At 53.0% G+C, this 14,459-nt stretch overlaps 1 protein-coding gene across 1 annotated transcript in view; it reads right to left on the reverse strand.

The window, feature by feature from the left end:
* The window catches only part of PALD1 (phosphatase domain containing paladin 1), a gene marked incomplete at both ends in the record, with an annotated part of 43,178 nt that overhangs the window by 6,996 nt on the left and 21,723 nt on the right, over positions 1-14,459 (reverse strand). The window contains one exon of the mRNA XM_082854151.1: positions 11,895-12,035. Coding sequence (XP_082710277.1) covers positions 11,895-12,035 — 141 coding nt within the window. The remainder of the gene's footprint in view (positions 1-11,894; positions 12,036-14,459) is intronic.

The raw sequence follows: 14,459 nt of genomic DNA on the forward strand, positions 1-14,459 counted from the left end.
CGTTCAACAAACACCAGTCACCCTTAGACCAGGTTCTGGGATTCAGTGCTGACCAGACACGGTCCTGGCCTCAGGATCCCACTGTCCCTACACATAACCAAGGTAGTCAGCCTGGTGTCCCGGCCACTGTACACCCCACTCCCACCTCACCGGTACCCAGGTAGGTGCTCACCACCACCCCTCAAGGCAGGTGGGGCAGCAGTAGTGACCCCGGGTGACAGATGGAAAAGCAGAGGCCCAGGCAGGTCAAAGTGATTTGCCCAAGGTTGTGCCAGAAGTTACTAGCAGAGCCTGGGCTAGAACCAGGGTTTCCGACCCCCTCCCAGGGCTCTTCTGGTTGCTGGAGAAGAGCGCCCTCTCCTGGAGACCAACGATGTGGACAAAGAACCAAAAGATACAGTGGTGGTAGAAGGGGCGGCCTTCCTATTTAATCACACAATGACTTACGCAACTGTCCGCTTTCCATCCGCTCACAGGCAGACATCTGTGAAGCCCTACTTGTGCCACGCAGGGTCTGAGTCAGGGTTTCAGGGATGAGCCCTTGTACGTGGAACAGAGATGAGCAGCAGAAAGAGGCACCTTTAGTGACAACCACGAACTTGACAATGACAGCAATGAGCACAGAGGCAGGGTCTCAGGAGACGGAGAGGGTGCGGGGGAGAGGGAGGAGGCAGGGAGACGGTGGGGTTGAGATCTGAACCCCTCCCAAACCACTGAAAATCCCAAGCCTGATGGCACACATTCAGAAACCACGCCTGGCACCCTGTCAGTGTTCCCCTGACGGATGCCGTTGAACAAACCAGCATAGTCCCCCGGAGGGTGGAAGTGGTTCCAGCTCAGCCGTCTGATGGGAACGAAGGGAAAGCAAGGGAGGTCTCAACTACTGAGAACATGAGCCTACTCACACACTCACACACTCTCACACTCACACTTACACACACAGACCCACACCCACACACTCCATCTGAATGAAAGCTGCTCACCAATCCACTGGCTCTATTTTGGCCTGGTGTGAAAGAGCCTTGGGAAGCAACCCTTTCCTTCCATCATATTTTACGCGACAGCTCACAGCATTCCAGGGTTGCTCTAATTGCAGGGCCTGAGACACTTTACCTACCAGGATGAGGTCTCCAGGGAACAACTTTGGCCATACTGGAGTCTTGGAGAGACAGAGAGAGACCGACTTGGGGCTCAGGGCCAGAGCTCTCTCTCTCTACATTTCTCTTAAGAAATACTCTTCGGGACTTCCCTATTGGTGCAGTGGTTAAGAATCTACCTCCCAATGCAGGGGACACGTGTTCAATCCCTGCACCGGGAAGATCCCACATGCCGCAGAGCAACTAAGCCCGTGCGCCACAACTACTGAGCCTGTGCTCTAGAGCCCGCGAGCCACAACTACTGAGACTGCGTGCCACAACTACTGAAGCCCGCGCACCTAGAGCCCGTGCTCCACAACAAGAGAAGCCACCACGGTGAGAAGCCCGCGCACTGCAATGAAGAGTAGCCCCCACTCGCTGCAACTAGAGAAAGCCCGCACAGCAACGAAGACCGAATGCAGCCAAAAATAAATAAATAAATAAATTTATTTTAAAAGAAGAAATAATCTTCGCCCTTGCGGTGCTGAGCTGGATCTCTCTGACCTCTCAGCAACTCTGCACCAACCCAGGGCAGTGCAACCAGGAAGGGCTGGTGGCTTCCTTGCCAGCCCTTTTTTTTCTGCCACAAGAGAACTGTCCCCTGGGTCATGGCCATCACAGTGAAGGAAAGGAATGCAGGCCAAGGAGTTAGGAGACTGGTGCTAACCCTGCCTCCAGCTGGTCACAAAACTTCATTAGGCCTCAGTGTCTTCCTCAGGAAAATGGGTCTAATAAAACACACCCTCACCTCCTCACCAGCTGCTCTGAGGATCAGAGGAAAGAGAGGGAAGTTCTTAGAAAACTCAAAAAGCGCGGCTCAAAGTTAAAGCATCACAGTCTATAAAATAAATCTCGATTTGAGACCAAAGGACGTTTTGCTTCTCTCCGTGTGGTGCCTTCACCTCAGATCTTCCTCAAACTCCTCCGAAGGGACAGACGGGAGACACATCAGACTGTCTCAAACACAGAACTAACACAGAATTAATGTCACTAGCCAAGGCTAAGGAAAAATGCCCTTGGCATTAATGATTCTAACAGGACTTCCTTCAGGAGCCCTGACCTTGGTTTCTGTCACAAATATTTTCCCTTTCCAGGCCCAGCAAGAAACACACTCATTCACTCGATGGTGTCACCCCTGTGGGCTGGGGGCCCCCTGGATTCTCCTCAGTCGGGGGCCCAGTCTTCTCACCTCTATTCCAAACTCATGGAGTGGCTTAGTTCAAAGGATTTTCTCTTTCTTTTTTCCTATTGAGGCATTTTTAAAAATACCCTGAGCACTGTGGCCCCCTCACACACATGGGGTGATCAGGCCCTGAGCCAAACTCACTGCCTCTATAGGAATGGAGGAGGCATCACGGGCTGCAGCCCCCAGAGGCCAGGCAGCCTGAGACAGGCCTCGGCAAAGAGAGGCGTCCAGACTGCTACACCGGGGAAGGTCTGTCTCCACGGAAAATGTGTGCGCAGGTTTGGCCCCATGCCCTTCTACAGCCAAGACCCAAGTGTGGGATGTCTTCTTGTCCGCTGGGCTCCTCCCCTTACTTAGGCGGGGAATACAAGGACAAGGACCATGGCTTCCAGGCCTTATGCTTTCCCCCAGTGGGGCTGCAGATGGGCAAGGGAGGTGAAACTGCCCCCTCTTCCTTGGGCGGCAGTGTGGCACAGTGGGGAGGGTCTGATCTGGGAGTCGGGGGCTGGAGTCGTGCTCTCCTCCTGCCATCATCTACCAGCTGTGTGCCCTCGGACAAGCCCAGGGCCTCCCTTCCTCAAATGGAGGTAACGTTACAAGCTGACTTGGTCAGGCACAGGCACACAGGGAGGACTGAGCCAGACTGTGGATGTGAAAATGTACAGTCAGCCAGGCGTGGACCCCTCCCAGGCTGGTTCTGAGCCTGGCGTGGACACCACCCAGGCCCCATGTGTCCTTGGCCCCCTGGCCTCCAGCGACTCCCAGCCTCCCCTCATGAGCCCCTCCATCTGCCCTCTCCCGGCCCACCCCACCCAGTCACCCCCAGGCCCTCATCACAGACTCCAGTGCCATCCGAGTCTGGAGGAACATTAGGGCTTACTGAGTACCTCCACTCGGCTATAGAGCAGTGTCTCCCAAACCTCCCCTGGGGACGGGTAAATCCAAGGGCCTGCCTTCCTGCCCTCACTGCATCTCGGGGACGGCTCTTTCTGTAAGTACAGCAGTTAATTAACGCAGAGGGAACGAGAGAGCCGGTGTATCAGCATTTTGCAAACCCCCAATGAAATAAGGAATCGAGGGAATGACCACCAGCAGCTGCCAGGTCACAGCAGAGGCCACAGGACCTTCCAGGCCCCCGCGGCAGCACACGGCACCACCCGCGACTGTGCCGGCCAAACACCAAGCCAAGTCCGATCAAGCCTCTGCTCTACCCATTTACAGGAAGCACGGGAACTGCAACACAGGCTCAACTAAACCCACAGGTGCAATCGGCAAGCTCCAGACTGTGGGACGCCCGGGAAGATAACCTGGTTACCTCGTCACGTTCACTTCAGGGGAGGAAAGGAGGAGAAATGTTCTAGATTCATTGAGACTTAAGGGCCTCATGAGCCAAATGCCACCCGTGGATCTTGTTTGGGTCCTGCTCCAACTGCAGAAATACATCGTGAGATCAGTAAGAAAATCTAACACTGACTAGGTATTGGAGGATGAGAAATCACTGTCGTTTTAGGTGTGATAATGGCGTTATGATGGTCTTTATTTATTTATTTTTTGGCCACGCCGCAGCTTGCGGGATCTTAGTTGCCCAACCAGGGATCGAACCCGTGACCCCTGCAGTGGAAGCACAGCGTCCTAACCCCTGGACCACCAGGGAAGTCCTTATGATGGGCTTTTTTTAAAAGATCCCTTCTTTGATGGATATGCTGAAATATTTATAGAGGAAGTAATATGAGGTCTGGGACTTGTTTCAAAATAATCCAGTTGCGGTAGTGGGTGGCACTGGTAGGGCTTCAGATGAAATAAGACTGGCCCCGATTCCTGAAGCTGGGAGGTGGGCACACAAGGGTCTGTGGAAATTATTCTCCCTACCTTGAGTTGTTCTGTTTGAAATTTTCCAAAATAATTTGAAAAAATAAGTTCCTATTTTTCAACTCAGTCAATAATCCTACTTCTAAGAATCAGCCTCAGAAACAAGCCACATGGATGGAAGAGCAGCACGTGCTGTGAGGCTCACGGTATCATCACCTGCCCAGAGAACAACAGGAAGTGATCTCACCGGCCACCTCCACAGGAAGAGCAGGCGATGCCGCAGTACATCCACTCAACCAGGTATCATGCCGACATTACACAGGATGATGCAGAGGCTCTTCAACAGACAGGCTGAAGGGTCCACGAGCTCAAGCCATGTATTAATGAGCCTCTCCTCATTCTACTAGAATCTAAGCTCAGTGAAGCTTCACTCACGGCTCCATCCCCAGACACAGCACAGGCGCTCAGTAGGCATGTGCTGACGGAGCACATGTTTAAATGGAAGAACGTCATCCAGGTGAATGAGCCGGCCAGCTTGTGTACACAGCGCGATCACCCCTGTGAGAGGAAGTGAGCGCACAGGCACAGAGACCAGAAAGAGAAGGCAAAACTGAAACCGTCCCTGGGAGGCTGGGCAATGGGCTAATATCATTTCCAAAACCACAGACAAGCTACAAAGAGTCCTCATCGCTGTTATGTGACTTCGCCGGGCAGACAGATACTTACACACACCCTGAGCCCTCCTTTCTGCTCCACGACAGAGCAGCAACCCCCACATTCTCCCGCTCTTCTCCACCAAGGGCCCTGAAATAGGTTTACTGCTGGCAGAAGTGCACTCGCCAGGTTCCAGGAGCCGTTTTCTTAATTGCTTGTGATTAAGGTGTAAGCTGACTGCTGGACCTGGCGGGGCCAGGGAAGGGAAATGCACTGTTTGGGGGATCTGGGGTGCAGGGCAGGAAGCTGAGGAGTGCGTGCTGCTGACAGTCTCAGAACCCCAAGGCTGTGGGATCCTGGGAGGAAACCTTCTGATGGGCAGAATGTGGACAGGACCTGGAATGTTCCCAGGCAAATGGAGCCCATGTAGGCGATACACCCCCAACCTGAGCCTGGGCTCAGGTCCACTTCCATTCAGAGGTCCTGGGTGTCCAACCAGGCGAACGAGAGTCACTGCACATGCAGCATCTGGCCTGCTCTGAGCAGACAACTGCAGGCTCCACCGGAGAGCACCCAGGGGCTTCCGGCTTGAAACCAGAGGGCAGGGGTCTAAATAAACAGCCAGGTACCAGGGGTGAGACATGGCTGCCAATTTCCAGAGGAGTCAGTCCATCAGAGGGAAAGGGTAGAGGAAGCAGCTGCCTCTGGAGCCTCAGCAAGCCCACCACAGCCCACCAGGGCAACGTGGACTGAGACCTGGGGTCAAGGGCATCGTGGTCAGGGGAGGGGCTCGGGGCTGGGAGTGAGGATCTTTGCCTCTCATCCCTGATCTGCCATCAACTCACGTGGTGCCCTGGGCAGTCCGCTCTCCTGCTCATCTGTAAACAGAGAGGTCACATGCTCTCTAAGTCCCCTTGGCACTAAAATCTGAGAGTCTGTTCAGGGGGTTTGCAGCTAGGAAGAACATCACAGGACCCTGTGCCCTACAATGATCCTTGGGACCTCCCATTTTCGAACATTTACTGTGTCCTTCCCATAGACAGCGCTGCGAGGAAGCACCGTTAATCCAGCCTGTAAGCGCGGGGACAAAGGTAGTCAGAGAGGATGAAGATGGCCCTGTAGGAACCCAGCGCCTTCCAGCGCCCACATCCTCGTTCCTTCCACCAGTCAACCCAGGACAATCTAACCTGCTTCCTTCCCATCCACACAGGAATTGACGGTCATAATTAAATCCATTCCAGGGTCCACACACACACACACCTAGCTGGCCAGATGCCCCTTCAAATCTGGAGGCAGCTGGGACAGCTCAGATCACCCTGACCTCAGGCAGGACAGGGGCTCTGGGTCCAGTCAGGCCGGGGTGAGTGCAGGGTGACCCTGAAGGAGGCATTCTGCCTTTCTGACTAAAGTAAACAGTGGCCTCGTCGCAATTCCCAAATCTAGGTCTATGACCAGTCTCACAACTCCGCAGGAATTTAGAAATATAAATCTTTTCAAGGACTGTCCTCTATTCTGAGAACACCCACCCTACTTTTCTGGTACTAAAATAACCTTTCTTTTCTAAAATGCCAACCATGTTAGACGTAGTTGGGTTTTTTTAATTTTTGCTTCTTTACTTCCTTCCTTCCTTTAAAATGAACACATTTAAGAAGGCTACATGTTGGCAACCCTTGAAAGACCCTTCCCTTTGTTAACACTGGTCTGTGAAACCTGGGCTAGGAATACGGTCTTTGGATTCTTTCTTTGTTCTCTAACAGCACCTCCAGGCTGGAAGGCGTCTATGATTAGATGACCTGAGATTAGTGTCCTTATGAGAAGAAATACCAGAGAGCCCCCTCCCTCCCTTCCATACACACAAAACACACACACACACACACACACACACACACACACACACACACACACACACACACACACCATGAGAGGACACAGTGAGAAGGCGGCTGTATATAAGCCAGGATGAGAGCCCTCACTAGAAACTCAATCAGCCAGAACCTTGATCTTGGACTTGCCAGCCTCCAGAACTGTGAGAAAATAAAGTTCTGTTGGTTAAGCCACGCAGTCTGTGGTGGTCTGGTATGCCAGCCCAAGCTGACTAACACACTTGTGATACCCTCTCTCCCTCCCTAGGTTTCTGTCTCCCCGTGACAGGGTAACACTGTATGAGGCCAATATTACCCTGATGCCAAACCAAACACATCATAAGAAAAGAACTCTACAGATCAATAGCTTTTATGAATTTGATGCAAAAATCCTCCACAAACCAAACGTAGCAACATGTAAAGAAGATCGTACACCAAGACCAAGTAGGATTTATCCCAGGGATGCAAACTTGGTTTAATTTCCAAAAATCAATTCCAACAATATACTATACCAATAGAATAAAGGGCAAAAACCAGAGAACCATCTCAATGGATAGAGAAAAAGCATTTGACAATATTTAACATCTCTTCATTAAAAAACATAATAAACCAAGAATGGAAGAGAACTTCCTCAAAGGATATCTGTGACAAACCCACAGCTGATATCACACTTAACGGTGAGAGACTGAAAGCTTTCCTCTTAAGATCAGGAACAAGACAAAGATGTCTGCTCTTGCCACTTCTAGTCGACATTGTACAGGAAGACTTTGCCAGGGCAATCAGACAAGAAAATCAAATAAAAGACATGCATATTGGAAAGACAAAAATAAAATATCTCTACTTGCAGATGACATGACCTTGTATACAGAAAATTCTAAGGAATTCACTAAAAAAGTAAAAGTATTAGAACTAATAAACGAGTTCTACAAGGTTGCAAGATAGAAGGCCCACATACAAATATCAGTTGTATTTCTATACAGCAGCAATGAACAAACTAAAAAAATAAAACTAAGAAATCAATTCCATTTGTAATAGCATAAAAATAACAAAATACTTAGGAATAAATTTAATAAGACAAGTACAAAACTTACACTCCAGAAACTACAAAACATCATGTAAGAAATTAAAGAAGACCAATATAAATGGAAACATACCTCATTTCTTCATGGATCAGAAGAGTGACTATTGTTAAGATGGCAATCCCTGGGACCTCCGTGGTGGCAGAGTGGTTAAGAACCCTCCTGCCAATGCAGGGGACATGGGTTCGAGCCCTGGTCCGGGAAGATCCCACATGCCGCGGAGCAACTAAGCCCATGCGCCACAACTACTGAGCCTGAGCTCTAGAGCCCACAAGCCACAACTACTGAAGACCGCATGCCACAACTACTGAAGCCCGCATGCCTAGAGCCCATGCTCCACAACAAGAGAAGCCACTGCAATGAGAAGCCCGCGCACCACAGCGAGGACTGGCCCCCGCTCGCCGCAACTAGAGCAAGCACCTGCGCAGCAACGAAGACCCAATGCAGCCAAAAATAAATTAATTCAATTTTTTTTAAAAAATGGCAATCCCCAAACTGATTCCCTGCCTATTCATAGCTGACTCTGACAGCAAGAGCGCCCCGCACACTCTCTTGGATCTCCCTCTTGGATCTGCTTGACCCCCACTCAGGGACCTTAGGGACCCCCATCCACTCCACTCTCTGCCAGGGCACCCAAACACAACCTCCTAGAGGGGCAGAGAGATGCACAGTCTCCCATGCAGGGAGCGAGGACTCCAGGCCCCATTTCACCCACAAAAGTTCTCAGTGACCAGCTAAGAAGCCACAGAATCATCTGGGCTACAGCTATAATGGATGGCTAAAATCAAAAAGGACAACCACCAGGGACTTCCCTGGCGGTCCACTGGTTAGGACTCTGCACTTTCACTGCCGAGGGTGTGGGTTCAATCCCTGGTCAGGGACCTAAGATCCCACAAGCCACGCAGCCTGGCCAAAAAAATAAATAACATTTTTTAAAAAGGACAATCACCAGTGTTAGCGAGGATGTGGAGAAATTGGAATCTTCACACACTGCTGATGGGAATATAAAATGGCGCGGCCACTTTGGAAAACAGTCTGGCAGTTCCCCAAAAGATTAAACCTAAAGTTGTAATATGACCCAGCAATTCCACTCCTGTGTATACTGAAAACACGTACACACAAATACTTATACATGAATGCTCATAGCAGCTCTATATTCATAATAGCGAGAAAACGGAAACAACCCAATGTCTGTCAACTGAGGAAGAGATAAGCAAAATGTGACATATCCACACAACAGAATAGTATTCAGTCATAAAAAGGAGTGAAATACTGATACACGCTACAAAGTGGATAAACCTCAAAAATACTGTGCTAAGTGAAAGAAGTCCGTCACAAAGGTCCAAATATTGTATAATTCCATTTATATGAAACGTCCAGAATAGGCGAATCCCCAGAGACCGGAAGTAGGTCGGCGGTTGCCCAGGGCTTGGAGAGGGGGAGATGGGGAACGACTACTAGTGGGTACAAGAGGTTTCTTTTTGGGATGATGAAAATGTTCTAAAGTTGATGTGGTAACGATGGTTACACAACTCTGTGAATATACTAAAAACCATTGCCTTGCACACTTTAAATAAGTGACTTGTGTGGTGTGTGAGTTACATCTCAATAAAGCTGCTATACAAGGGGCGAGCAAGAGGGCCAGACACTCCAGCAGCAGAACCCGCAGTGCGGGCCCCGCCCAGGGGCACCAGCATCATGTAGGAGCTTGCTAGACGCCCAGACCTACAGAATCAAAAGCCGGGGGGTGGGCCCAGCAATATGCATTTTAACAAGTCCTCCAGGTGATCCTGAACCTCACTAAAGTTGGGGACCCCTGCTTAGAGTACGTGGTACTTAACCCTGACTGTACTTTGGAATCACCTAAGTTACTTTAAGGAAAACTCCATGCCCCGGCCCCCATAACAGACCAACTAAATCAGACTCTCTGCGGATGGAGCTCAGGCATGGGCCTGTTTTAAAGGTCCGAGGTGAATCGACTGTGCAGCCAGGGTGAGAAGAACTGGATTAGAGGGTGTCTCAGGCCCCCCTCCTCTTCAGCTCTTTTGAGAGTTTGACCCCAGCTCGCTGGTGCCACCTGGTGGCCACATTGGGGAATGACTTTACATCTTGCTTCTGCCCCGGACCCTTATCCCTCCATCATCAACACCAGGAAGCCCAGGAATGGGGCTCAGGGATTCCCCTCCTCCCACTGCAGAGGTTAGCACCATCCTAGCCTTTGGAACGGAGATGAGGGGGCTGGCCTGGGGGGGAGGGGGCGAGTGTCCTCCGCTGGCTCTGCTTCCATTAAAACACCCCACACCCCAAAGGCAGCCAAAGCATCTACAGCTGAACATAGCCCCAACCACACCACCCTTCCCTCCCGCTGCCAGCAGAGTACAGCTAACTCACCCACCCAGCCTCATCTCTGACAACTTCCAACACAACTGTGTTCGCAGGCACCGAAGCACCTTCACTGCTTCTGAACTCGCTTCGCACCTTTCAGCCTCCTGGCCTTCGCCCAGGCGCTCCCTCCCGCCTGAAGTGCCTTCGCCTGGCTCTCATTACCTCGGGATTGTTCACGGCCAGCTCTGTGGGACCTCTCCTCTCTTCCCAAGGCTCACGTCCCCATGATGCTCCCTGCTGCACCCTCGGTGTGCCCCACAGTGTTCCAAGGCTGCAGAGCTCAGAGGAGGGAAGAGCCTATCACCTTTGGCGGGGGCGGTCCCTAAATTGCCTAAAGGCAGTGAAGAGCTAGCAGGGCCGGAAGGAAGGGGCTGTGGAGAAGGGGACTCTGACAGAGTGTGGTCAGTGTGGGGAGAGGGCCTATGGGTGCTCTGAAGCAGGGCTAGGCATCCTTTTTCAACTACTTGGGTCTCCAGCTACAGAGAGAAATGGAAGCGTCAGTTCTCCGCCCTCTCAGGGTGTCCTGAAAGGAGGAGCTCAGGCTCTCAGTTCACTGCTGCCACCTGGTGGCAGAATACGAGACCACCATGAGTGACACCCACAGGCAACTCCAAAGGGGATATACAATGGAGCTGCTGGCCCCGGGGAAAATGAGCCCATCTTCCAAAGCTCAGCAAAGTCCATTTTCTGAAACTCCTTAACCCCTTTCCCCACCCCAAATTCGGCGGCCCTTCCAAGTGACCTCTGACCTTGGGCACAGCCTGACCCCAGATGGCCTGTCTCTAGCCCAACACCCTTTTTCCCAACCATGGTCTGATCGATGGCCCTAAGCAAAGGTTGGCCTGGATCAGCCATTCACATGTGCCAGATGCAGGCTGCGCGTGGGGCTGGCTTGGAGCTGCCTCTTCCCTGCAGGGGCCACAGGAAGAAGCTGACCTTGGGGACTGCTGCCCACAGCAGAGAGCACAAGGTCGGCACCCAGAGGGGTGCTCCCTCACTTCAGGCTCAGTCTCCTCGGCTCCCCCCACAGCTGCTCCCTCCCACTCCAGCACCCTCTTCTTCTCCAGCAGCCAAGCAAGTTCACTGGGCCAGAGAAGAACAAGAACAGGTCAGCGTGCTCCACACAGAGGCCAGAGGCCACAGAGTCCGATGCCCAGAGCGGCCCGGCGGGTTACATGGCCGCACCAGCTGGGCCCCATGTGACAGAGCACGGGGAACCACAGCCGACTGGAGGGCACATTTTTTCTAGATAGGCTAAAAATCTGAATGTTTATATGAAATCTGGACTTCTTTAGAAAACTTTCGGTTTGTATTATTGAATGCCCGGTCCCTCAGGCAGCATCAGCTGTGAAAACACTGAACGGCTTCCCCGCCGGATATTAAACAGCCACTCTCCAGGACCCATCTACCAACCTGCCTCTTGCCCAGGGTCCCCAGGGCCCCCAGGGCCCAGAAACCGGAGAGTGAATGCCTGGCACCACAGGGATCTAGGACAGCGTGCTCCTCTGACCGGTCACATCCTTGACGGGTCCCAGAGCCACAGCAGCTGCTAAATACCCTGAACCTCACCCCCGCACACACCCCACCGAGCGCTCTAGAGCGCAGCCGGGACGAGCCGGGGCTGGCCGTACTTCCATGTCAGGGATCACCTCCGCTTCCAGAAGGTAAAGAAGTGACCGAGAGCCCCTGCGGGTCCCGTGGGGCCCCCAGCTCTCACATCCACGGTGGCCGCCTCCTGGGCTGTGCACGTGGGGACGGCACCCAGGCCAGGGCCGAGGCTCACCTGGCGGTAGGTGCAGATGATGATCTCTCGCAGGTGGTAGTGCATGGGCGTCATGGTCTCACTGACCGTGTCCAGGGCCGCGTCCACCTCCTTCTTCACGCGGTGCCCATCAGGCAGCAGCTGCACCACCTTCATCACCACCTGGGACCAGAGAAGGGGAATAAGCAGAGAGAAGACCAAGGTGGGGGGGCCCTCTAGCCCCGGCAACAGGTTCACCCACACCAAGGGCCGCACTGGCCTCAAGGCCCAGGCCCTGACCACTCCTTGCTTCTCAGATGAGGGCGGGGAACAAGGGCATTCCTCCGTATCTCTGAGGCCAGAGCTCCAGAGGTGCTTATTTTTTAAGCAGCAGGAACCTTGCTTCAAACGAAGCCTTATCCAGGACTCTAACCCATAAAACAGACAGCTGTCATGTAACTGGGGCTGGCGGGGTGAGGTGGAGATACGGGACAGGCCTAAGCTGGGGCCTCGCTGGCTCTCCCTCCACCCGGCAGCAGCCCCCAGACACTTCGGAAACACCCAGCTCTGGGGAACCCAGTGTGGACACCGCTTATCTGAAGTAAGCCCCCCTTTACTTGGGGAAACTGAGGCCCGTTAAGATCACTCCGCAGGGCAGGGCTTCTCCCCACAGTCACCCTCCCGACCACGCCCCTGCGGACCCGCCTCTGGATGTGCCTACCCTGCAACCCCTGCGCCAGCACCAACCCAAGCCTCCAGCACCTCCTACCCCCACTGCAGCAGCCCCTCCTTCTCCTCGCTGGCAGCCAGAGAGGCCATAGGGAAGTGTAAGTGTGAGCGCGTCCTGTTTGTGTAATTCCTGGGCTTCAGTCTCTTCCTGGCTCCCTTGCACTCAACATAAAAAACGAAAGCTTCCCCACGTCTACAAGGTCCCCCAGTGCCTGACCCCACCTGCCTCCCAGCCTCCCTCATAACCCACCCCCCCAGGGCTCCAACGCCTTCCTGGAGCCCCCTCAGTCACCCCAACAGCCCGCTCGGTCCTGTCACAGCCCCAAAGTCGACCTCCACCTACTCATCCATCCCACCCATCTGTGTCCCCACTTGTTCACATCTGCTCCCCACCAGACAAGAAGCTCCCTAATCCCCGAGAGCAATAGCTTCTCCACCTAGGGGATGCCCCGTAGACGATGCTACTTGAACAAAAGACCAAAACCCTACCCAGCTCAGCTCTTCTCTCAATCTGACCCATCTCCACAACTGGGCCCTAGCGGGATCGTGGCAGGCAGGGTGCTCCCTCACCCCTGCGTTTCTCAGAAGGAACTGGCCCAGGGCCGGCACACCGGCAGGGGTAGAGCTACAGCCCAGTGGGAAAAGAGGAGCCATCACCTGGGAGGACCCTCGGCTAATCCGGCTCAGGCCACACCCGGATCCTAAGCTCTGGGTCGGACATCTCATTTGAGAGGAGTGTGGACCACAGGTAGGTCCCCAGGATGGCCCAGGGGCAGTGCCCCAGGCAGAGGGCTACAGCTTTTTCAAATGCAACAAACCAAACTCCTAGCCTCTCCCCCTAAATTGCTCCTCCCCTTGAATTCTTCATCTCCTTGGCTGTCACCAGCGCCAGCCAGAAACCTGAGGTCATCCTGGGTGTCTTCCCTCTTTGCCTCACAACCAATGGCTCCCAAGACCAGCCAATAGTGACTGGACTCCTGTTCACCAGGCGGTCCCCGCCTCACTCAGGCCCCAGGCTCTCCTCTCCACACCCTCCGCCACACACTGGCCTCCAGAATGAGAATCTGATCACGACCTCCCCTACTTCTCTGCTGGCCCCAAGGTTAAGGTCAAACACACAGTGTGGTCTTCCAGGGTCCTCACAGTCAGGGCCCCCACCTCAGCCCTGCCTCCTTCCATTCTGGCCAACTGCAGCCTTCCACAGGTCCTGCCCCTTCCAGACTCCCTCCTTTGCACGTTTGATCCCCTCTGCACACTATCCCTCCCCCCAGCCCCAGGAAACTCACTCATCTTTCTAAAATGCACTCAAATGTCACCTCCTCCACGAAGCCCTCTTGGGCTCCCCCAGCTGCACCTTTGGCGCTCAGAACCAATGTCTATTTCAGCACTCTTCACAGTCTATTGAATGTTCCCCACTGGACTGTGGGCTCCACAGGCCTGAATTAATTACAAAGGAAGCTGGTCTAGACATCAGCATGTCTTGGGGTGGCTAAGGATGGGGATACAGGGGTATCCTTGGGTCACATGATGTAACTTTAGAACACAGATTCAGAGGTCAACTACCTGGCTTGTGCCCTGACCCCATCACTTCTCTGACGTGGTTCTGGGGTGATGAGCTTGGCTCCCAGCACCTCAGTTTCCTCATCTATCAACTGGGAGTAGTAAGGGCACCTAACCCTTGGGAGCTGTGAAGGGTAAAGAAGGGAGCACACACAGAGCTCCTGGCACAGGACTGGGTGTGAGTAGAGAGAGTTCTAACTATCACATCTGAGGGACCAACGTGTAGACTTGGAAATAAACCCTCATGTATACGGTCAAATGATTTTTGCAAAACCATTTGATGGGGAAGGGACATTCTTTTCAACAAATGGTGCTGGG

This window comes from Leucopleurus acutus (genome assembly GCF_964270905.1).
Source record: "Leucopleurus acutus genome assembly, chromosome: 14".
In the NCBI taxonomy this organism is placed as follows: Eukaryota; Metazoa; Chordata; class Mammalia; order Artiodactyla; family Delphinidae; genus Leucopleurus; species Leucopleurus acutus.